General features: G+C 38.3%; 1 protein-coding gene across 1 annotated transcript in view; it reads right to left on the bottom strand.

The window, feature by feature from the left end:
• Positions 1-11,511: 11,511 nt before the first annotated feature.
• The window catches only part of ATE1 (arginyltransferase 1), a 115,826-nt gene continuing 104,417 nt past the window's right edge, over positions 11,512-22,920 (bottom strand). Inside the window, exon 12 of the mRNA XM_060768554.2 lies at positions 11,512-12,836. Coding sequence (XP_060624537.2) covers positions 12,658-12,836 — 179 coding nt within the window. The 3' untranslated portion in view covers positions 11,512-12,657. The remainder of the gene's footprint in view (positions 12,837-22,920) is intronic.

The following is a 22,920-nucleotide window of genomic DNA, read 5'->3' as shown; positions in this document are numbered from 1 at the left end:
TATACCCACCCCAAAAGGTTTGTGCTTTCTGGGGTGGGTGTCCAGATGTTCTCCCGGTACTAGCCCAAGAGAACATCTAGAGGCTCCATCTCCTCCTCCCAAGCCCTCAGACCCCTTAGAAAAGTAAAATAAACTTACCTGGCCTCTAGTGCACTCTTGTAGCACCTCTCCCAGCATGTAGAAATGATGCGCCAGGAGAGCGGGGGGGGGGGGGGAGCAATTTCCTCCTCTCTTCCCCCCCCCCCCCCAAAAAAAAACCACTGGGAGAGCTGCTACGAGAGTGCACTGGAGGCCGGGCAAGTTTATTTTACTTTTCTAAAGAGTTTGGGGGCTTGGAGGGAGTGGGGTGGGTGGGTATTCCCACAGTTTACTGGGGTTATTTAGCCCAGTAAACTGTGAAAATACTGTCTGGACTATAGTATTCGGTAGTCCAGACATTGGAAATAGTGGATTTATCCTGCACCATCCAAGAAGGCATAAAATAAATCCACTATCAAATTAATTTGCTACAAACCAGGGTTTTCCTGGTTTGTAGCGAATTAATTTAGGACCGTCCAGAACATTGTGTGGACAGCCCCTCCTTTATTGCAGAAGTTACAATAAAGCTACTGTTTAGATGGGCCCTAGGTCCCTTTAGCTAAATTCCCTTTCACCCTAGACAATTATATTATTCCACTTTAACTGCCATGACGTCATCCTATGGAATTCTGGAGTTTGTGGTTTGGGAAAGAACTGGAGCTCTCAATAAGGATTCTAAATCCTCTTCCCTAAACCACAAATCCCAGAATTCCACAAGATGGTATTATGGCAGTTAAGGTAGAATCATAGTGCTATGATTGTGTAGTGGGAAAAGGCAGTCTTAATTATCAAGTGGGAAATATGTTGTCTCTCTGCTTCTTCTTGAGTGACACCCTTCAAGCAACTGTGGTTAATGATTAATGCATATTACACAATGACATCATCATCTTATAGATCAGATTCTGGCTTTGAATCATCAGAGCTTGCAATGATCCTAAACTAGCAACTCCATCTTCAAAATCTACAGAGATTCGGTGTGTGTATATTGGACCATGGTTAAGTGAAACCATGGCTAAGGGAGTCGTAAAATATATTACCGTATGCCAATTTCTGTTGAATAGTCAGGTTTGCATAGTTTTAATAACTATGGTTGTGAAGTCTTGCTTTTGTCTTCTCTTTTGCTTCAGTTCCCCCTGTTTATAGGCCTTCCCAATAGTGTAGACTCAAATTAAGGCCTGGGGGCTAGATACGGCCCTTCAAGGTCATTTACCCAGCTCTCGTTCAGAGTCAACCTAAGTCTGAAGTGACTTGAAAGCACACAACAACAACAACAACAACAATCCTATCTCATCAGCCAAAAGCAGGCCCTCACTTCCCATTGAAATACTAATGTGTTTATATTTGTTAAAATTGTTCTTCATTTTAATTACTGTATTGTTTTAAGTGTTTTTTGCACTACCAATAAGATATGTGCCATGTGCTTAGGAATTTATTCATTTTTTTTCCTTCAAATTATAATCCAGCCCTCCAACAGTTTGAGGGACTGTGACCTGGCCTTCTGTTTAAAAAATTTGAGGACCCCTGGTGTAGACCTTCCTTTGTATTAGTTTCTGGGTGGAGCTTAAAACAGCCCTCAGAGGCCTTCCTCAGTTGGTTTGTTCCATTTCACCACAAATCTCTTTGCTGGACTCCTTTTTTTCTGAAGTAAAGCCTTAAAGGCCTGGATATTGTCTGGAATCTTAGGCCTGGCAGTCCAAACAGGGAATTCTTAACACTTTCTCCTGCTGCTGCATTTAGCAGTGTTTTGTACAGTCCAAATGACAAAAAGAAGCTTTTGGATAGCTAAGCTTCACAGGAAAGAAGACTAAGGTAGTTCATAACCATCGCTTTGGCACCAGAAGCAAAAGGGACTTTCAAAGACCCCAGAAAGATTCCTGCAATCAGCAAGTTCTCTTTTTGTAATGTATTGTTTTAAGTTATTCTATGATAGTCCCGGGTGGAGTTAACCCTTTATTCATCCTGTTTCAGGAAACTCATTTGGTTATTCTTCCGCTTTGCCTTAAAGTGCCTCTGTGTGCCAAAGGTCTTAATCTTAACAGAAGGTATCAGATAGCTCCCGACTAAAGCCAGGCAATATAGTTTTCCATCACACCTCTCCTTATGAACCATCTAGGACGTTAAGATCTTATGGGGAGGACCTGCTCTTGCTCCCGCCTTCTTTGCAGATGCGTCTGTCAGAGACGAGAGACAGGGCCTTCTCAGCAGTGGCCCCTCAACTGTGGAACGCCCTGCCTAGAGATATAAGATCGGCTCCCTCCCTCCTGACTTTTCAAAAAAAGGTAAAAATCTGGCTTTTTGAGCAGGCCTTCCCAAATACGGCATAGCTAAACGGAATTATGGAACTACTTGATAATGCAATGGAATAACAATTTGATATGGAGACGCTCGTGATAATCATAGAATCATAGAATCATAGAATCAAAGAGTTGGAAGAGACCTCATGGGCCATCCAGTCCAACCCCCTGCCAAGAAGCAGGAATATTGCATTCAAATCACCCCTGACAAATGGCCATCCAGCCTCTGCTTAAAAGCTTCCAAAGAAGGAGCCTCCACCACACTCCGGGGCAGAGAGTTCCACTGCTGAACGGCTCTCACAGTCAGGAAGTTCTTCCTAATGTTCAGATGGAATCTCCTCTCTTGTAGTTTGAAGCCATTGTTCCGCATCCTAGTCTCCAAGGAAGCAGAAAACAAGCTTGCTCCCTCCTCCTTAATAATGTTTTAAGGCTTTGTACAGTTTTTGTATTTTTTATATCATATGCTATTGTTTCTAACAGAATTTCTTGATTGTTTTTACTTGTTACAATTGTTGAGGCATCAAATTGTAGCCAATTTGTGAACTGCTCCGAATCGCCTCTGGGCTGAGAGGGGCGGTATATAAATGTAGTAAGTAAATAAATAATAAATAACTGTGAAAACCTAGACAAAACTCTAAAAATGGTTAAAAACTGTTCTAGCCAAGCCAAAACTCTAATACTGAGATCTGAGAGTCATGTCTCAAGTGCATGTTGCTTTTTAAAATTTGAAATCCCATCAAAACTTGATGCTCCTCTCCAAAAGCATCCTAACATACTACATAATGTTACCTGGAGAGCTTGTTTTTCAGGTGTAATAGCACAAAGGATGAGGATATGCTCCATTATGTAACTGGAGGAAGAGCACTTAGATGATGTGTAATATCCCTTGTCCTCGAAACATTGGCGGAAACGGCCAAATGCACATATTAGTTTATTTTATAACATTTCAACCTCTCCACCCTTCCAGATTCTTGGAGAACATGCCATTTATCGCTCACCTCCATGTGAAATTACAGCCTAGCTACTATTTGTCATCTTCCTGTGATTGTGAAAGCAAACAAACAAGTATACTGACTTGACTGCTCTGGCACAAGATCCAGGTTTGATGTGTTCTTCTCAGTAGGCATGTATAATAAGTAGCTCTTAATTACATTTTGTTTGCAAAAGGTACAAGCCAGGAAATAATCCAGTGCCAACAATTTGGCAATGGAAAAAGTCCCTCTGGGGTATTCATTCTAGGATTGGGAAGGAGCAATTTTGTTTCACGGTATTGCTTCAAATTAGAACAAAGCAGAAAAGTAGCCATTTTTAAATGTGGCTTTCCTTCAATTCAGAATTACATTGTGCTTCCCTAGAACCACTTTAAATGCTTTTTGACGCCTATACTCACAATATAATTGACTTGCATGAAAGTTTCCTATGATTTTTGTTGTTGTTAACAGTTAGTTACAATAAGAGACAAACCACTTTTTTTTAAAAAAAATATGGCTGTAGCCAATGGAAGTATAAATAAGATACAAACTTTTCAATAGTTCCATAAACCTTTGGGAAATTTATAGTGGACTACTGCAGATTATATATGTTCTGTTGGAAATTAAAATCTTCTTCAAGCTTCCTCTAGTAATTTGTTCATCTATAATCATATTGCTTACTTATTGTATGCATGTTCTGATATGCAGCTTTCTTTCCGTGTTCTATGTTTTACCTGAGAAGATTGTGGGAGAGGCTGCAGACTACATGATCCACTCCAAGACAAGCACAGATTTCTTTAGATCTTGGGACTTCTCAGATCACAGACTTGCAAACACATGCTTACTGTTTATTGTAAGAGAGATGTCCAGACCGGATTGCACAGAAACTATCTCAAACTTATCTGTAACTGAGGCCCTTCCACACAGCCCTATATCTCAGTATATCAAGACAAAAAATCCTACCATATATGCTTTTAACTGGGTTATCTGAGTCCACACTCAGATAATGTGGGGTTTTCAGCCTTGATATTCTGGGATATAGGGCTGTGTGGAAGGGCCCTGACTGATAAGTGTATACTTCTATATGCCGAACACATGAAGGTCATGAGTAAACCAAATATATATTTTTACCAAAGTCTACGTTATTTTATCTCTTGAGTGTATTATATAAACAAGTTGTTTTATGGGAGAGTAGATATATCTATATTGGGCACTGAAAAACACTTCTGAAGCACTGCTATTTTTATGCACTAGAATATTCTCTGTTTCCTAACAGATCAGAGACAACAGGTTATTCAGTCTTACAACTGAAGTCAATTGCTTTGCATAATTACATTTGGTTGTACACCATGTGAGACAATTCTACTTAAATAGGTTTTTGGCTCTTCTCTAAAAGGTTATTTTTTCCTAAATGTTCAGCCTTAGGTTTGAGGATTGAGTCAGTCTTCAATGTTCTAGAACAAGGGTCCTCTTTCCTCCTCCTCCTCCTGAGAAATGAAAGGAAATTAAAGTTTGGAGCAGTAGCATCCTCCTGGGGCACAGACCCTTTCAGCCAACCTCCCTCGCTGTCCAGACTCTTTTTCTCGTGGTGGGAATCTTTAAGGTGGTGGGAGGGAAGGGTCACTACCAGACCCTTCCCTCCCACCACCTTATTTGCTTCCAAAAACCAATTTCCTTCACACCACTAGAGGGTGCTTTGATTGTGCTTTTCCTGCATGGCAGAAGGGGGTTGGACTGGATGGCCCTGGGGTTATTATTATTATTATTATTATTATTATTATTATTATTATTACAAAAGCTGGATGACCATCTGTTGGGGGCACTTTGATTGTGTGTGCTTTTGTGTGTGTATACAGACAGACATTTCTTGGGCTTCACAAGAAACTTTTGATTCAAATAGGGCTCCGTGGCTGAAAAAACATTTGAGCACCCCTGACCTAGCAGATAATCTTTACCAGGAGAGGAAATGCTTTTCTGTTGCTCTTATTATTTCTTATCAACATTGTAATATGGATACTGAAAGCTTTTTCTCTGCAGAGTCGGTTGCAGTTATCCTCCATTTAATTGGGAGAAGGTCCTCATCTACTGCAGGATATTTATATTTAGATTCTCTTCTGTTTCCAACAGTATTTAATATGAAATCACTGGGAGTTTGGCCACATCATAAGAAGACAGGAAAGCTTAGAGAAGACAATTATGCTGGGGAAAATGGAAGGGAAAAGGAAGAGGGGCCGACCAAGGGCAAGATGGATGGATGGCTTCCTTGAAGTGACTGGATTGACCTTGAAGGAGCTGGGGGTGGTGATGGCCAACAGGGAGCTCTGGAGTGGATGCTTTGGTGTGGGCTGGTCTGTGAGGTCATGAAGAGTTGGAAGCTACTGAATAGATAAACAGCAACCAAATCTGCAACTAGGTGCTCTGAAGACTATCATAAAAAAACAACAACACTGGGAGTATTCATTGGGGGATAAGTAATGCGATCAGAAGCCGTTTCCTTCTAACATTGACACATGTCGAGATGGCCTGGGTGAGGACCCCTAAATCATGTCTGAAAATCAAAAGCATTTGTGCGGGGTTCTTATGTCTGGAAACTTAGTTTGACTGCCTGTTCTGGATGCGGTTGAACTTCTCCCAAAGAAAAATCATCTGCCCAAAACCCATTTCATCAGGCAACACTTTCATTATCTGCATTCTCCACACCATGCATATTTTCACATCTGTCTTAAATTTTGCTTTATCCTTTTCTTCTTGAAGACCCCCCCCCCCAAATCTGCCTAAGTTATGGGGCTTTTTCTCACTCTCACCATCAAGAGTCTGTGCCCCAGGAGGATGCTACTGCTCCAAACTTTAATTTCCTTTCATTTCTCAGGAGGAGGAGGAGGAAAGAGGACCCTTGTTCTAGAACATTGAAGACACGGGAAAGACCCTTCCCAGGTGGCATAATTTCCCTCCAGAGAAAGTCTGGTTGGGCCTCTCTCTGCTCTTTTTACCCCAACAGCGAGATACCTTTTTATTTAGGCAAATTGTTGGCTCTTAATGCATTTCGGCAGAAGGGGTTTATAAGGGAGTGTGTTGTATTTTTATCCTCGTTATATTTCAAACTGTTTTATGTTGTAATTTTGACTTAATTGTTTATTAAACTGATTTTTTTTTAAAAAAATCTATTATATTTGTATATTATGCATGTAGTTTTTTTATCACATTCCCCAACAGGGAACTGGACAACAGCTGTATAATTGGGTCAAACTGTGTCATCAAGCTGCCTTCACTCAACTCCAAGATCTTTTTTTCCTGGTGAGTCACTGCTTACTTTAATAGTATATATGCTAAGGTACGATTCACAGCTGCAGTGTGAATCACTTAACACTCAACCACATATTCCACTTTGGCAACTTTCTCTGGGACACACATTTTGAGCTCTTTACTTTAATGCCCCCGCATGTTTTAAAAAATTTAATACCACTAAATGGTTTCGTTATCAAACGTGACTAGCTTATTGCTCATTCCTGGCTCCAGATCATTTGTGAAGAGGTTCCAAAGCACTGGTCCCAATAAAGAACCTTCAAGATCCGTGCTGCTTCCAATCTTCCACTGCAGTACTTTCACTTTCTTCTTACTCCGAATTCCCTTCTTGAACCAATGAACAAACCATAAAAAGACTTCTCCTCTTTTCTCTTTTAGCTTTCATTTTATATGTTGATTCCAATGCCAACCAATCCTTTTCATGGTTACAGATGAAAACAATTTAAGAGAAGCTGGAAAAACTCAGAAATAGTGTTTATTTTTATTAGGGAGGCACAGGGTGAAATTTGCAAGCCTTAACATGCCCCCTGGTGGTGCAAACATAGCTTAAAATCATAAAATCATGGAGTTAGGAAAGATCACAAAGACCATCAGCTTCCCTATAATTCATAATCTGATTAGAAGTATAATTTATCCATAAAAATAATCACAGTTGAATATCAGAGCTTTGGTTGGAATCATAAAGTGTTCAACTTGAAATAAGAAACAATAAGGCAAAGGCATATTTGACTTCAAACAGTTATTGGGCCACATTGCATTCCTCTCCTCTTCAATGGTGCTCCATGCAGTCACTGCATGGTCCTTTCATTATTGGCTGCTACTTCCCGACAGATGTCAGGTGTAGGGCATAGACATCCTGTGATAATGCGGAATGTCTCATTAAGAGCCACATCCACTGTTTTAATGTGGTGAGATGTGTTCCACACTGGGCATGCATATTCAGCAGCAGAGTATCAAAGCGCAAGGGCAGATATCTTCACTGTGTCTGGTTGTGATCCCCAGCTTGTGCCAGTCAGTGAAACATACGTTTTAAAATTATTGGTCAGAACCTGCACAGTAAGTTATGCACTCTTTATAACTAAACAGTGATGTTAAGGATGACATCAATTATTTAAGATATTTTATTTTAGGGATGAATGTTTCTCCTTGAGAAAGGATCCTTGGCTACTATGACATAACAAGTATACGACAAGTATAAAAACAAGATGACCATTTTAAAATGCCGATTCATCAAAGCTTGAGAGAATTGCTTTTCAGAAAGTAGTTATTGCTGAAGAAAAACACATACTTCTATGAGATAATACCTATTAGATTCTTCATATGATCAGAGGAAATGAGACCAAAATGAGAAATATCAAAAAGAAAATTACACACAGGATGTAGTCATAAATCCTTCAAGTAACGGAAGCAATCATGTATTATAACTAGATGCTGTCTTTTTCTGCTTCCATTTTAAATAAATCAAGAATGAGCAAAAGAGGTTGTGATGTCAAAATAAGATAAATCAATTTAAAAATGTAAAATCCCATGTACAGTACATACGGGGGAAAAACACTTTCAGGAAAACCTGTAATACATAGCAGAAGGAAGAGCCACGCAACAACCCCATTTGTTTATCTATTTATTATCTCATCATTGTGATTATGTCTTTTATTAAAGAGCATATTTGAGATACCGTTAATTGGATAAAATCTGCCTGCCGCTTCATCAAAATGAATTTATGAATTATTCAGGGTGTGCTGCTGTTGTTTGCCTTCCAAGATGTTTCCAACTTTATGGAAAGCCTAAGGCGAATCTATCACTGGGTATTCTGGGGCTAAGAGTGTGCAACTCGCCCAAGGTCAGACTGGTAGGAACTCTATGGAAGGCAACTTTTGTGAAGGATAAAATAACAAAAAGAGTTAGTAGACATGGCCCAGCGTTTCCCCCTGAGATATGGACCATGAAATCCATTTATTTATTTATTGTATCAGAAGTAAACTAAAGGTACAGTTGTAATGTATTCAAAGAACACAAAGTTTAAAACCTTGACATTATATTAAATGTCCTTTGACCAGTAGCTGGCCACTTGGTGTTGCTATAAGGAGGTCCTTATAGCAACACCAAGGCACCAAAATGTTGCAATCCTGCGGGGAGGCTTTTCTCATGTCCCCCTTGAAATCCATACAAATCTAACACAAATGTTTGATAATTCTAACTTGCAATACATAGATCTTAAAGCAGTTGTCCCCCCCCCCCTCCACAAAATTTCACAAACATAAATGGTCATCCAATAATATGTATATTTCTGTTGCAACATTTAGATCATGTATGTTTTATCGAACCTACGCAGTATGGAAGAGTATTTCTTGTTTATAAATAAAACAGAGATAATTATATTCAGAAGCCAGCTTAGCAAGAAAATCCCTAGAAAGAAGTCTAAGGCTGTATCTACACTGTAGAATTAATACAGTTTGCTACTACTTTTGAATGCTATTGATTCCTGGGAGTTGTAGTTTAGTGAAGCACCAACACTTTTTGGCAGAGAAAGCTAAAGGCCCTGTAAAACTACAGATCCATAGCTTTGAGCCATGGCAGTAAAAAGTGGTGTCAAACTGCAGTAATTCTACACTATAGAGCAGGCATGAGCAAACTTCAGCCCTCCAGGTGTTTTGGACTTCAACTCCCACAATTTCTAACAGCCAGTAGGCTGTTAGGAATTGTGGGAGTTGAAGTCCAAAACAACTGGAGGACCGAAGTTTGCCCATGCCTAGTATAGCCCCAGCCTAAGAGATGCTGGCTCTACTTGAATCTCTTTAACACTTGGGCTTGAAGAGTAATTCCTCTGTTTTATATCCAGCATACAAAATCATCATGGAGCAATTTTTCACTGACAAGTTGAGATGACGTATCTTTGTCCTAAAAAAAGCAAAGGAAGAAAGGCATACTCGGTTTTCTATAAATATATAAAAGTGTGTATACAGTTGGTTACAAGGATCCACATGGAATAGTTTTTGTTCTCATGCTCCTCCTCTTCAGGCAGGAATATTAGATGATGACGAAAAAAGACCTGAAGTGTAGTTATTTCTTTTACCATAGTTAAAAAAAGTTAGCCCAATGGATGGAATTTAGATTTAATCATATTCAGTTTGGAGATTGAAACTTTCAGTTTAAAAAGTGAATTCATTAGTGTTGGTCATCAGATGTTGGGAGCTTAATTCATCGTCAGTAACACTAATAGGTTAAACCATCAATTTGTAAAATTAACATTCAATGTTTCATCACTTAAACTAATGTTTTTCGGAAAAGACAACGAGATTCACTGGGAATGGCCATCGGGATTGTCACCAATGACCTCTGGGGCACAATGTATTATTGGCATCTTTAAAAAATGGTTATTATTTCCAAGTGGCAATCCCTCAACCCACAATATATTATTGTTGCTTGGAGATGGTGAGAGTTCAATCCATCTGAAAATGATCACATTGATTTGGCTGTATTAAAGCATCTTTCAACTTGTTCAATGAAATGTTTATTTGAAATTCAATTATCTGCATTTGTCTTCTCATCTTTCTAGCCCCCTCTGCAATATACAATGTTAATGTATCATTCAAACACTTTACTCATTAAAGGTTAATAAGGTGAGATGATGGTGTCAACCAAGAAATCTATGGAGATATAGTCAAAGATTTAGCTATGGTAGTATGGATTATGTAAAGCAGGCATGGGCAAACCTTTTGGCCATGGGGCCGAAATGTGGGCTCAGCTAGGTGGGCCGTGCCAGGAGGGAGGGGAGCTGGGCACACATTGTGTGGGGTAGGCCCAGCAAGGGGAGGGCCAGGGCAGGACCTGGATCATCCTCAGGTTGCTCTCCCAGCATAAGGACAGGGCTGCTCACCCCATCCTTATGCTGGGACATACAGTGACTGCCCCAATCCTCCTCCACCAATCCTCGGGCTGTCCTCTTGGCATTATGCCAGGAGGAGGGTGGGACATGTGATGGCTGAGAGTGCTCCGGAGGGCTCTTAGCTGCCATGTGCCTTCCTCGAGACATCTTCCTGGCATAAGGTCAGCGCCGCTTGCACTGTCCTTATGCCAGGAGGATGGTGAGACATGGGGTGGCTGAGAGCTCCAGAGGGCTCTCAGGTGCTGTGTGCCTTCCTTGTCTTTTTGGCATAAGGATGAGGCAGGCCACCATGTCTTTATGCCAAGAGGACAAGCAAAATGAGGAGGGCCTGAGGTAAGTGCCTAGGGGGCTGCATCCACTTCCTGGTCCTTAGTTTGCCCATGCCTGATATAAAGGGATTGTGTAGCACAAACCTGCAGAGCTTGTCAATAGTAAGGGGCCGAAATCAAAATAAGCAAAGCCTCTTCGGGTTTTTAGCACCTTACTTTCCAGGTAAAGGCCCCATCTGGTCCATTGGCTGTATGTGCACCTCAGAGATTATGGAGATGACATACACATAATTTAAAAAATCAATGTTTTCCAAGATCCAGTGCAGAATAGTAATCTTGATCCAAATAGAGTGATTTTCTTCCAGCTCATGTGCATGTACATAGCAAGTTGTGCAGAAAAAAACAAAGAAACACCTGCTTCTCGTAGCAGGAATTGGACATATCAGCAAGGCTGGCAATGTTTGCTATGATCATGCCAATAACCTATAAGGGAATAAAGAGGGAAAGAGACTACAGTAGGTCTTTTTGACTGCTTTACAATAGCGATCGGTACTGTGAAAACTGAAAAGAACCTGCTTGGAAAAGCAGAAACGTATTGCAATTCAGTACAAAGTACGATTTTAAGTAGAAAGGCAGCATCTGTCGGTTCTTACAGATTTAAGTGGCAGACAGTAACAGAAAAATGGATACACACACAGGTTTACACAGAATACATTTGTGTATTTTACAGTTTTATTGAAATTTGGAAAGCTAATGTGACATCAACAACGCTGGTTAGGTAGGTCTACAACTGTGTTCTTACAATGCAAAAAAATCATTTACAACAAACTATCCTGCTGTTGGATATAGAATTCCAAGATTTTGGAATAAACAGAAATAGGTATTAAGAATGCCAAAACACAAGGAGAGAGACGTACTAGAAAACTGTGATGGACCCCAAGATATAACTTCAATCCGCTGTATTATTTCAATCAATTTCTTTGGTAGTTAAACAATGAATCCACTCTTGGCTTTAATTCCAATATTTCCAAACGTATCAATTACAAACAAAACCAGCTAAAACATTACCAATTTTCAAAAATTATTCCAAGACTACATTATTTGAAGCTAATGTTAGAAGAGTTGCAGTGAATGTCTAAAAAGCTACAGTGCATAGATTTCACATTAGATGGCTTTATGTGTTGTCATATATCATAAATTCTATAAGACACTGCACCACCAGATGTTGTTGGACTATAAACCCGATCATTCCTCATCCCTGATTATGCTGGCTTGAAGTGTTGAGATGTGCAGACCCACAATGTCTAGAGTGCTGCATGGTTCCCATTCCTTCTACAAGCCAAGTTTACATCCAGAAGAATTTCAGTTGGTGTTTATTATTGGATTCGGTAGGACAAATACAAGCTTATTCCAAGGACGCAAGTTTCAGTGGGTTCTGGAGTAATGCTAGCATGCACAAACACATTTCCTTGTAATTCAAAATCTGAAGTATTATGTACGTTTCACTACATTTTAGCACCCAGGTAACTTTAAATATTCCCCCTAAGGGATTATCTTCAAGGCTGCTCAGCGGGGAAGAAATGTTCCAATCATTTACACAGTTAACACCATGTACATTTTTCAGAATGCAAGGAGGGCAACAGCACAAAGGATCGCTAAATTCTAACAAATCTTGGCTTTAAAATGTTGCAAACTGTATTTATTTTAAAGATATGTCATTGTATGAATCTTCCGTAAGCATATAGAAATATTTAAAGTTGTATTTTCAATAAGCATGTCAACACGAAACCTGCAAGGTTGTATCACCTGCCAATAGTGCAATATGGGGACCACAGAATGCCCACAGAATGAACACTTCAGCTTCGAAAGAGCAGCATCCGTTCCGAACAGGCTTGTCCCACTAGAGTTGCATATTGTCGAACAATTTCTTCATCGTTCGATCCTTTCCGTCTTCTCTTATACACACTATAACGCATAGCTGTTCTCTTATGGAGAATCCGAACTTGATCTAGTTCCTTCACGTTTCCTTCATCACCTGTAAAAAGAACATTAACAAGTGCTTAATGAACAAGGAAACACGTTATCTTTTGTTGTTTTTTTCTATATGATTGACACTCAAAAATAATGCAGAATACTTTTAAAGAAAGTGTGCTATCTGTGAAATGTTAAAGAAGTAGAATTTTGCTTTAAAATTAAGGGTGTGAATTGAAATTTTGGAACTTGGGTCTAGATTGTACTTCAGAATTCAAGGGCAAATATCATCTATTATTCAATCTCAAACAGAGAATGCTGTTCCACGTTGTCAGAGGGCTGTTAAATCCACCTCAGAGCGAGACCCCTGACAACACAGCAGCTCGCTGTGAAGCATTTGCTCGGTTCTTTGCGGACAAAGTCACTCTGATCTGCTCCTACTTTGACGCCACATTAACAGCAGTCTCTGAGGATGTAACATGAGCACCTGCTTGTCCAGTTTTGATGGATTCGTTTCAATTGGTTCAGCTTGAGGATGTGGACAAGATTCTTGGAGAGGCGAGGCCTACCACATGCATCCTAGACCCCTGCCCATCCTGGCTGACAAAAGAAACCAGAGGGGGTTTGGAAGAGTGAGTGAAGTTGGTGGTTAATGCCTCCTTACAGGAGGGCAAGATTCCAGCCAGCTGAAAACAGGCTGTTATAGAACCGCTGTTGAGAAAACCATCACTGGACTCCACTGAATTAGTCAACTATCAGCAAGTTTCGAATCTCCCCTACTTGGGCAAAGTCATGGAATGTGTGGTGGCCTTGCAGGAGTTCTTAGAAGTCACTGACCATTTAGATCTGGCACAGTCTGGCTTTAGGCCGGAACATGGAACTGAAACAGCCTTGGTAGATGATCTAAACTGGGAACTAGACAGGGGGAGTGTGTCCCTGTTGGTTCTGCTGGACCTCTCAGTAGCTTTCAATACCGCTGACCATGGTATCCTTCTGGGACGCCTCGCAGGCAGGGGATTTGGAGGTACTGCTTTGCAGTGGTTCCGGTCCTTCCTGGAGGGTTGGTCCTAGAAGGTTTTATTGGGTGACACCTGTTTGACTCCACAAACTTTGTCTTGTGAAGTTCCACAGGGTTCAGCAGCCAGATTACTTACTGGAGCGACATACAGGGAACATACCACCCTGACATACAGGGAACATACCACAGGCTGCCGGTCCACTTCCGAGCACAATTCAAAGTCCTGGTCTTGGCCTATAAAGTCTTGCTTACCTGCCTGAACATATCTCCCTCTACGTCCCGCCTCGCAATCTAAAATTATCCGGGGAGGCTCTGCTTTCAGTCCTGCCTGCCTTCTTTGCAAATGCATTTGGCGGGCACGAGAGACAGGGCCTTTTCAGTGCTGGCCCATCACCTGTGGAATCCACTCCATCCCTCCTCTCTTTCAGAAAGGAGCTCAAAACATGGTTTTGGGACCAGGCATTTGGATAGTAGATTTGGCAGTAATCATAATGTTTGAAATCTGACTATGACAGGCTTTGGACTGGGTCTTTAAATCAGCCTTGGATTCAGCTATATGGTGAATGATAATGTTTTAAATTGATTGTAACCTAATATTTTTGCCTACTGTATGTGATGTGTTTTTGTATATTGCCGGCATCAAATTGCTGTTGTTGTAAGCCGCCCTGAGCCCGCCTTTGGGGGTTATGAAGAACAAGATACAGATGCTGTAAATTAATTAATTAAACATTTTACAAAATACATAATACGTTCTCCATCATTAGACCACCGTGAACTCCAGATATAATAGAAAATCTATTTGTTCATAATTGTTAACAAAGTCAGACTATGGTAGATTAAAGTTACACTTAAGATATAACCAATTTTCCTACAAAATGTTCTTTAAAAAAAACCCCGCTGTTGGCAGTTGGTTGAGATAGTTTAAAGAATATATTTTTGTTCTAATAGAGCATGAACGTTGACAATTCTTTCAAACAATAGATAATGTTTATTATTGTAAGCTTACAGAGCATAGAAAAGATATTAGATTCACAGAAATGTCCACCCTAAATACATTAATACTTGAAAACTAAGCTCATTTAATATCTGCATGCTGTTTCCATGACACACAAAACCAAACATCTGAAAAATGGTGTTATCTTTAACTGTTGGCTGAAATTCATGGCAGGATTACACGCTATCATTTGAAGTCACTCTCCATTATTGTTGAAGAAAATGAACTTTCTAATATTGTCTTCTAGTACTGCATTTGTGTGACGTTTTTTTTAATAAAAAAACATAATTTTCAAAGAGTTTTTTTCAGTGAGAAGTCATAAATTTGGGGTTATCTTTGAAAATTATTCAGAATCTTTCGTAGGGCCAAAATGCTGCAGCTAGACTGCTGACCAGAGATGGCTATAGGGAGAATAGACTTCCCTTCTTGAAACTTCACTGGCTATGACTCTGTGCTGGGACCCAACTCAGATTGCTGATTAGGACTTATAAAGGCTTATGTGGACTATCTGAAGACCTGGATCTTCTCATATCAGACTGAAGATTATGAAGGAAAGCTGTCTTTCTGTCCCATCACCCACATGTTGTTTATTCATTCAATCATTTCTGACTTTTCATGACCTCATGGACCAGACCATGCCAGAGCTCTCTGTCGGCGGTAGCCACCCCCAGCTCTTTCAAGGTCAAGCCAGCCACTTCAAGGAAAACATCCATTCATCTTGCCCTTGGTTGGCCCCTCTTCCTTTTCCTTTTTCTCCAGCATCACTGTCTTCTCCAAGCTATCCTATCTTCTCATTATGTGGCCAAAGTATTTCATCTTTGCATTTAATATCCTTCCCTCCAGTGAGCAGTCGGACTTTATTTCCTGTAGTATGGACTGGTTTGATCTTTTTTGTGGTCCAAGGCACTCTCAAAATTTTCCTCTAACACCATAGTTCAAAACTGTCTATCTTCCTTCACTAAGCCTTCATGGACTCATATAGTGAGAATATAGGCACGAGTCTTCTCAGTGGTTGCTCTTCGACTATCAAATTCCCTTCCAAGGCAGATTTCACTGCTCTTCTTGCGGCAACCCCAGAGGCACTCCAAGTGGCCAGATACTGGTCAAAGGACATTTAACCAAATACCAAATTTACAAAATCTGTGTGGTTTTTTTTCTTTCTTTCTTTTTCTTTTTTTCCCTCTTTTTCTTTTTAATCTCTGTGTTTGTTTTGCTCTGTTAGAATTGTAATACAATGGTTGCTGATGACACGATAAAAAAAAAAACTGCTCTTCTCTTTTCTGTCATTTAAATGCCTTTCTTTTTAAACAGGACTCCAGACTTTAGTTGGTTGGAGTAGAGGGATATAAATACAATTCTCAAGTTACATCCAACTTACATAAAATTCATAGTTAAGAACAGGGGTGAGACAATAGGATGCGAGAGAAATTGATTCCTCAGAAGGGAAATTCACTCCTGAAAGAGTTATAATGGGGAAAAGGTGTCTCTACTGAAGCTTTATCACCAAAAACCACATATTTCAAAATCCAATTATCACAGGGACAGAAAGTGAGGTGAAATCTTCTGAACACGGGCACAGATAGCAAAGCAAACACTACAGGGGTGTGAATTCTACGATCCAAAACTTATTTATTTATTTATTTATATGTTTGTTTGGCTGGAGTTACACTTAAAAATGTACTTGTCCCAATTTCCATACAAATTCAACTTATGAACAAACTTACAGAACATATCTTGTCTGCAACTTGGGGCCTGACGGTATAATAAGTGTTCCATTTTTATAATATGTAAAATGTGTTTGTACTTATTTTTGAATTAATGATTTAAATGCTGTGATTTAATTTGATTGTTTAATGTATTTTAACTTATGTACCACCAATTATTTTAGCTATTTTGTTTTAATTTAGGTTGTGTTGTGTTGCTTAGTCCAATTCTGGGAGACAGGCAGGATATAAATCAAATCAATAAATAAAAAGTATGAGCCAAAAAGAATGCATTATTTTTGGCCCTTATTATGTATTGTTAGTCATCTTGTCAGCTGCTATTTACTTGCACCACCATCAACAGGTAGAGGCTTGTGAGCATTACAGAAAATTATATAAAGAACAAAACCAGATCTGGAGCCCAGCCTAGAACAACAGACTCGGGGATCCTATCTTGAAGTTGGAGACAGGACAGACTGACAACTAAACAATTGCTAAGTGCTCTGTTATTTTGGAATAAGCTCAACGGGTGTATTTTTTTACTGGAATCTATTTTATTTAGACAATTTTCACTACGCTATATCACAAACTATGAATACACATGTTTATATCTGCAAATATAACATGGCGACAGTCCACTGTTTCCACATCCGTAAAGCAAACCATGATATTAAACCCATGGAATTCCCCTGATACAAAGCTTCATTGGCTAGAGCCCTATTTCCATGTACAACTCAAAGTACTGGTCTTAGATGATTCAATATCCCCAGTATTTAATGGTAACTTTGTGATCTGAATAAAGTATGATCTGTTCTTGTTTTTGTATTTAATGCATACTAAGATCCAAGACTTAACTTTTATTTTCAGTACCAACTAGAGAACTGAATTGATGGAACCTACTTATATATCAGAACAAATTTCAGGTGATTCAGGGGATCTAATCTAATTGGGATTAATTGCTGAATTTAAATCTCAGAGCTAAGGCAGAAGTATGAAACCTTAATATATTTCTAGAGATGTTTAAAATTTTCATTTCAACAGGATAGGCTGTTGTTTAGCAATCAACTCAGAAATTATTGTGAAACTTCTATCACTTTCAAAAGAAAATGCATAAGATTGTAATGTAAATTGGTGTTACTGAAAAAAACCTCTTCCACTAACGCTTCCTTTGGATCTCATTATTATTTGTATAGTGCCACAAAGGTAACTGGTAACCCTTAATTACATAATTGATAGTAATTCAAGGATTTCTATAAAATTAAAAGAAAGTAGTTCAAAAATAAAATAAAATGCTTACAATGATATTTATAACCTTAAATATAACCTTGATATGTAAGGGAGCGCTGAACTTGGCTGTTCATTAAAACCTATGGGTCTCATTAATCGATCTCTAATGTGGTTGCACATAGTTTTAAAAACTTTTAAAACTGTTTTAAATTCATTACTCTTGTTTAATATGATTTAACTTATTTATTGCTTTAAACTATTTAACTGGTTTTAATTCTATTTAAGATCTTTGACATAGGGCATGGTATAAATATAATTCTGTCTATATTCGAGTATAAGCCAACCCGAATATAAGCCGAGGTACCTAATTTTACCACAAAAACTAGGAAAATTTATTGTCTCGAGTATAAGTCAAAGGTGGGAAATGCAGCAGCTACGGGTAAATTTCAAAACAAAAATAGATGACAAAAATTACATTAATTGAGGCATCAGTAGGTTAAATGTTTACATAAAATGTAATTTAAGATAAGACTCACTAACTCTGATGAAACCATTATTCTAACCTTCTTCAATATAAATGTTCTTACATATCCTTTCAATAATAAGAGAGTAATAAATGTAATAATAATAATAATAATAATAATGGAAATGTAATAATAATAATAAAGTAAAATAATAAATGTAACAATAATAGAATAAAATAATAAATGTAATAACAACAATAAACACAGACAAATAATAAATGTAATAATAAGAGTGTAAAATAATAAAGGTAATAAAAATATTAATAGATTAAAATAATGTAAATGTAATAATAGTAAACAGAGTAAAATAATAAATGTAATAATAATAACCCAGTAAAATAATAAATAACTGACTTGAGTATAACCCGAGGGACGCTTTTTCAGCCTAAAAAAAAGGGCTGAAAAACTTAACTTTTACTTGAGTATATACAGTAACAACAAGGATATAAAAGAGGTCTTCTAGATTGGGTTGGGTTTTGTGAAAACCAAGAGTAAAAATGCAACCACCTTCCTAAAAAAAACCCACAAATCCAGATATAGAAAATAAAGCCATTTTTCTTTCCAAATTCAACAGACCAAGTTATTTATTCTTACTTTGTGTTGTGAAAAAGCATTATTTTTATTTTCTCTTCAAGGCCAAACATGCTTGTATGAATGAATGAAAAGGAAAAATTTTTTCTTACTTTGCTTTAACAGGAAATATGTCATAATGAGATGTGTATAATTAAAAAAAACCTTGACATTTTCTTTTAAAAATGTGATAATTAGGTTTTACCGAGCCTTAAGAATTTTTCCCAATTAAAGTTTGAAGGTGTAGCATCATTTTTTCCCCACAGGTTTATGCAACATTAGATTGAATGGCTCTTGTGGTTTCTTCCAATTCTATTATTTCTATTATTCTAATATGTGTGCGGTGTGTGTGTAGGCAGACAGACAAACAAACACACTACCCTAAATTCCATTGTTAGTTTTAACTAGAACGGATCCACTGAATCAATGACATTTACATATATGTGGATTCACCAATGAATTTGTGGCTTGACTTTCACTGGGACTAACAAATTGAATTCTGACTATTTGCAAATTCATAGTATTGTAAAGGCAAACCTATCAAGAAGGTGGAAATGATCAAACATTTGGATCACTTGCAGTTACTGTGCCATCATTTATCCTACTCTTGGAAAATTGTCTGCATAATAAAGAGCCTTGGCGTCAACACAAAATTGCATGTCAGTATGAAGAGTTCACACTCAAAATGATGTTGACATTCTCCAGCCTTTTCATTACTAGGTAGAACATCGCAAATACTTGATAACTGTTTCCACATGAACTTTTTCAAGCTCCTTGAATACTGATATCGATAGGCAAAGCATTGTATCTCTTGACTGACCAAAGGCTATTCCTGTTGTATGGAACACTACATCTTATAGTGCACAACAGCAATGAGAAAAATCAACGTTTCCTGATGCACAGCACACTCAAATATAATTCTCTTCTATCACTGACACTTGGGCTGGATCCTAAGATCTGATCCCAGATTATCTGATTTGAACTGGATTATATGAGACTATACTGCCAGATATGCTGGGATCAGATCTTGTGCTATAGAGTAATGTATATACAGACTTGTTTCATACAAAACCTAGTCACATACATTGATTCAGCTTCTCGCCACTTTTCTCTCTCTCTCTCTCTCTCTCTCTCTTTTTTTTGGAAATCCATGAGCCTTTTGAAGTATAGCCAGCATTTCTCTACCATTGTAGAAAGGCTGTTACTAAATCTACCCAATGACAATCGCCTTTACTATTCTTTGGGGAAACTTTTCAAATGATTCTGTCTTCAAGTCCAGTGCCAAGATGGGACATAACCATAAAGTGCATTTAACTTCTTAAAAGGAACGGAAGCCTTATATTTACAACACCTTTAGGCAAAATATTCGTTGCAACGTGAACAGTCCTGGCACCAGCTCATATCTTTAAACAAACACCCACACAGAGAACTTATTTCAGGACTGCTCATTATTTTTCAATCTCATTCCTTTTATTGAACACTGAAATCTGATACTGAAAGAACATTCCTTTCTGCCTTGCATTGCCCCTGGACCCAGGTTATTTTCCTGTACTTGATGCTGCTGTATGTATGCCTTGCTTACTTTACTATAACTTTCTCCATAACTAACTACAATTTTGTGCCACTGATCAAACATGAAACTATGTATACAGATTTTTCTTTCATGGGGAGAACATACTCAAGTTTGTGCATTAAGTAATCACTTGATCAAACAAACTAGTTTTCTCTCTGAACAAATGCTGGGCGCATCTCTGAAGAATAAATGTGAAATCTCAGAATTCCTGAGCACAATTATATTTCATGTCAATAAGAATTTTTTTTAAATCAAGGCTTGAAGAAACAACTATTTAAGGAAATGGAAATGTTTGTGGTTCATGATGACTATGGTTTGTTGTTGTTTATTCGTTCAGTCACTTCCAACTCTTTGTGACCTCATGGACCAGCCCATGCCAGAGCTCCCTGTTGGCCATCGCCACCCCAGCTCCTTCAAGGTCAAGCCAGTCACTTCAAGGATAACACCAATCCATCTTCCCCTTTCCTTCCATTTTCCCTGGAGTATGGACTTATGGTCCAGCTCTCGCATCCACAAGTTACTACGGGGAATACAATTGCTTTAACTATGCAGACCTTCATTGCCAGTGTGATCTCTCTAGGGTGCTTGAGTGAGAGATAACCTATCCTTATGGGTTCCCTGGCTGTTTAACGATAACTATTTTCCAATAAGTTTTGGGAGGTATACATGGGGATATAGTGTCCAGATCAAAAAGATATTATTTCTGCTCTATTCCGATTTGATCAAACCTTATGTGGAGTACTACATCCAGTTCTAGTGGGCATCGCAATTTAAGAAGTTTATTAATAACATGGATCATGTCCAGAGAAGAGCAAGGAAGAATAAAAGAAGTCAATTTCAGTGTTTTTGAAAAGTCATAAGCTGAGTAGATCACATATAAGAGATAGATTTCTAGGTCCACATTTTATAGTCATACTCCACATTAATGCACATTTATAAATAAACTACATGAGCAAATATCCAATACAAAAACCTACTTATAAAAGCATGATTTATACTGTCTACCAAAAAGAGTCTATTTATGGTGGCTTTACGTTAGCATGAAAGTAATCTCAAATACATCTTTGTGCTTTTAGTAAGGGCAAGTAAGAGCCTCTGTTACTATTAAGAGCAAAAATAATTTGGTCAGCTTGAAGCTGGCTATTGTTCCATTGCAAAAGTCAGTAGGAAGAGAAAATTACCCACTTTATTTACTTTAAATCTTAAGTAGAGAGGCTTTAACAGGATTTACCAACACATAAAAACCTAATGGGTTCTGCTGCTGTTTAAAGAAAGAACTATTATGACACGAGAAAGATACAACTCTCGATTACAACAGAAATGAAACCAAAATTTCTCCTTAAGAACCACCCCATTGGATCTGTCAATATTAGTTTAACAAGTTTGCAGCTGCTGATCATTTCACATGAACACATCTGCATTCCATCATAGTATAAAATACTTTTAGTTTACATTTAATATTTTAGTTATAAACTTTACAGCAGAGAAAATGTTTTATATTATATTTAAACAGATTGAAGATTTCAAAGACTAGCTTTTGTGATTGGATGCCTACAGAGGACTGGAGACTAAAGGTCTGTGAACTTTCACAAAGGAACCATCCAACTAATACAGATATTAGCTTACTACAAGCATACTTTCTTATTGCTTCCCTATGGAGGTGCTCCCATCACGCCCAGGTGTATGCATGTATGTATATGGAACAAACCATTTGTATTCTCCTTTAAGGGATCAAAGCTACTTTCCTGCCCTAGGCTAAAATACATCCAGTACCCATAATGTACATACACTGGGGATAAAGTAGGAAGAATGCTGAACTACTCTAACAACTACCATGTTAGACTACACAGAAAAGCCTCTGAAATCCATAAGAATGTGGACAGTTTCAACAGAAAGGAAGAAATCATGAAAATGAACAAAATCTGGCTACTAGTATTAAAAAAACTCTAAAATCATAACAGTAAATAAATAACAACAATCAAAAATAAGGGAATTCCAGACAAGAAACTATCAGGGACAGCTAATCACCTCCCAAAAAAGGATCCCCCCAGGCAGTAAGAAAGTCAGACCTTGAAACTGCTAGGCCATTAAATGCTAATCAAGGTGGCCAATTGAAACATTCACACTTCAAAAAGACAAGTTTTCTCCCGCCATGGACATTCCACAGATATATAAACTCAATTTTCCTAATTTCCAACAGACTTCACAACCTCTGAGGATGCCTGTCATAGATGCAGGCAAACCATCAGGAGAGAATGCTTCTGGAACATGGCCATACAGCCCAGAAAATTCACAACCACCTAGAAAAAATGTGTATATATCTTGTCTGCTACCCTAATGGCAGCTCATTCCATGTAAGAATACAGGGGGAAATGTTGGCTTCATTGTATTGTGTGTCGAATAAGACAGAAGGTGTGATCATGAAGAAAATAGGGTTCACACACTCTATATTACAGTAATAGCATAATTCAGTGGTGTGAAATCAGTTGATTTGTCAGTCTTCTCTCTAACCCTATTTTTGACTCTTAAAAATAGGAAG

This window comes from Anolis sagrei, chromosome 3 (assembly GCF_037176765.1).
Source record: "Anolis sagrei isolate rAnoSag1 chromosome 3, rAnoSag1.mat, whole genome shotgun sequence".
Taxonomy (NCBI): domain Eukaryota; kingdom Metazoa; phylum Chordata; class Lepidosauria; order Squamata; family Dactyloidae; genus Anolis; species Anolis sagrei.
This window is presented reverse-complemented; position numbering and strand designations above follow the sequence as displayed.